Genomic DNA, 3,185 nt, shown 5'->3' on the forward strand with positions numbered 1-3,185 from the left:
GGAAACTGGTAGTTTTCGAAGAAATTTTTCTCCACCAACGGGAAAGTTAGTGTTTAAACATTGCATACCTTTCGGCGGTTTTCGACCAAAATTGCTGTACTAGGTGCTACCTCTTCCGTGAATGCTCTCCTGTTATTATACATTCGGAAACAGGTAGTTTTCGAAGAAATTTTTCTCGACCAACGGGAAAATTAGTGTCCTGGTACTGGTGCAATTTCGTTTATACTTTAAAGTCACAAAGTCGATATTCTTCTCTGCATTTAATTTATCACATAGAAACAAATGTTTTATATAACCAAGGAAGATATTTTTGATCAATTTTCTACCTTGTAAATTAATTTTTTTTGCTATAAATTAACTTTGTTGTAAAATTTTCAAAAATCGCACAATCGGCAAAAATTTTTTGTGGCCCCCAACACGGCGAGGCCCTAGGCGACCGCCTACTCCGCCTACCATTTGATCCGCCGCTGTATGGAATAATTAACTGATGTATGATTGCATGACGTTCTTTAAAATAGTGGATAACTTGGACGCATCATTCTGAGACTATTTGGAGCTCTTCAAGCTCAACGTAAATTTTGAGAGTCGACGAAGCTTGCTATGTGACAATGGATGCAAACTGGATCCACTACTGCACACAGGAATCCAAAATCATCATCTGAGAGGACACCAGAAGTCATCAATGAGTGTGTTTCAGAAAATATCAAGAAACTTGATCTTTAAATAAACGACAAGTAGATAGGTAACATGGAATTTGCATAAAATTCCCTTAAGTAGGTTAATTTTTCATACATATACTATGAAGCGTATAATCTTATTGTATGTTACGTAACAAAAAGTTAAACCTCCCTCCCCTCTTCCCCCTATGTAGCAAATCGTAACGCTGATACTGACCCCCCCCCATCAGCGTTACGTAATAATTGAATGAGCCCGTAGTCCGAATCCAGAGCGTTTTGCTTTATATTTGTACAATTTTTTCGAGATGTTAATTACACTAAATGAAGTAATCAATAAGGAATTTCCTTAAATTCTACAATCTAATCTCAATCGCCGAGAGTATCTCAGGGTCTGGCTTGCTCTTTAAAATAAAATACTCCTGCTGGATGTTTTCCATGCGAATGTATGACACCCAGCAAATCATTGTAGATTGAATTCAACATGTTTTTCCTTTTCCTACCCTATTTTCTTCTTCATAGTCAGGCGGGCGGGCCCACTGGCATCATGTACCGTCACTGGGCAGATACTGCATTTCGACCTCGCTGCGCAGTTCCGCATTCTCCATGATCAGCTGCTTGATCATCTTGCGCGATCTGTAAATCTCGCGCGTCAACCGTACAATCTTCTCGCGCAGATGATGTTCGGCCGAGGTGCAGCAAATGTGCCGATGCTGTTCCGGTTGGGTGCAGTTTCGGTTGCGGTTCGACCACTTGACGTACGCCCGCTCGAGCAGCGTCACGATGTGCATCAGATTGATGCAGTCCCAATCGTTATTGTCGCAAGATATGAGCGTCAGGTATGGGAAGTTTTGCTCAATGTCGCCGATCTGCATGTCGATCAGATCGTTGCCGTGCAGGTAGATGTACTCCAGGGCGGGAAACGTATCGAGCACGGCAAGATCGAGATAGAGAAATTTGTTGTGCGCTAGGTTTAAGCTTCGGAGTGATTTGGCAGGAGACGGAATCCCATTATCCAGTATCCACAGTCTGTTGTTGTTCAGCTTAATATCCTTCAGGTTCTTCATGAACGCGAAGATGACGAAATCGAGCATTACCAGCTCGTTGTACGATACGTCCAGTTCGATCAGATTGCGAAACTTGAAGATGTTGTTGATGTTGGCGATGTTGTTCCGGGAGAGGTTCAGGTGTGTCAGCTGGAAAAAATCTCCCTGGTCCATCAGGATGCGACTGATCTGATTTTCCTGAGCGTTCAGCGTGCGCAGATACTTCGTGACGAACACCTCGTCCAGATAGTTCCGGGCGATGTCGAGCGTTTCGAGCTTGTTGAGCGATTGCAGCTGCGACATATTGAACGTGTTGATCATGTTGGCGCTAAGGTTTAGCTCGCGCAGCATCGGGCACAGCAGGAACTGATCGTCGTTGATCTCCTTGATGCGATTGTGCTGCAGCTCGAGTATCTCTAGCTCCTCCAACCCCGAAAAGATCCCTTCCGGCAGCTTCTCGAGCTGGTTCTCGTCCATGTAGAGCATCCGCAGATGGCCGAGCCCATCGAAAGCGTGCTCCTCGAGCTGCTTTATCGTGTTGTTGTACAGCGACAGTATCTGCAACTGCAACGCACCGTTGAACACAAAGTTGTTCAGCCTGGTTAGCCGATTATCGAACAGATGCAGCTCCTGCAGACGTTGGGCGTTCGCGAACGTACCCCCGAGCAGCTTCTGTATGTGGCAGGCATCACTCAGCAGGTACTGTATCGCCGGGAACGTTTCGAAAATTTTCTTCGGCAGCACCACCATCGACGAGTCGCGGAACGCGATGCTGGTGTCGTTAAAGTTTTGCACCCCGAAAAAGATGCTGTCCGCGTCGGCCTCGCTGCGTATGATCACGTCCCGGAACAGGCAGTCGTAGTAGTTGGCCGTGAGCGTGCAGTTAAACTTGGCCTCCCGCCGACTGTCGACCAACCACGCCAGTAGACTAAGCGCTACAAGGCTGTCAATAGAGGCACACGGTTAGCAAAAGTTCGCAAAACACCCATTTACCCCCAATAATACTCACTAAATGTACCACCAGTGTGAGCTCATGTTGGCTGGTTGCGAGCTGCACTTGTCATTTTCCCGTTTGACAATTTTACGCCAACAGCGGAGAAGTATTGATGATGCTCGAAAACTGCAGATTACACGCGTACAACCGTACATGATCATATCACGGTACCACATTCTTATCACCTTCCCAAGCGCAGCGAGTGCTTGTGCGTCTGTTGGACCGTCCAATGTTATAAAAAAAAACGTTATAAACAATCGTGCGTTATTCGATTGTACGTTCCATTAGGTTTACAACAAAGTAACAGCCGTTCAAAATTTATGTTATATTTTGTTGATGCAATCAAAAATGTATCTTCATATGTGAAACTGTCGTCTGATACGTGAACCGTATTTTTAGGTGGAATGGTAGTTGGTTGAGGTATATCAGAAGAAGCAGAGGTGTCCTTCATCTCTTTTCAAATCCCTGACC

At 45.1% G+C, this 3,185-nt stretch overlaps 1 protein-coding gene across 1 annotated transcript; it reads right to left on the reverse strand.

Moving 5' to 3' along the window:
* Positions 1–1,219: 1,219 nt before the first annotated feature.
* LOC128303082 (protein artichoke-like) lies at positions 1,220–2,791 on the reverse strand. The gene is made up of 2 exons (XM_053039936.1): positions 2,730–2,791; positions 1,220–2,663 (listed from the first exon to the last, which is right to left on the reverse strand). Exons 1-2 carry the CDS (start codon positions 2,753–2,755, stop codon positions 1,220–1,222), a joined length of 1,470 nt encoding a protein of 489 aa, XP_052895896.1. The 5' UTR covers positions 2,756–2,791.
* Between the last annotated feature and the right edge of the window lie 394 nt (positions 2,792–3,185).

The sequence above is a fragment of the Anopheles moucheti genome, chromosome 3, assembly GCF_943734755.1.
Source record: "Anopheles moucheti chromosome 3, idAnoMoucSN_F20_07, whole genome shotgun sequence".
Classification (NCBI taxonomy): Eukaryota; Metazoa; Arthropoda; class Insecta; order Diptera; family Culicidae; genus Anopheles; species Anopheles moucheti.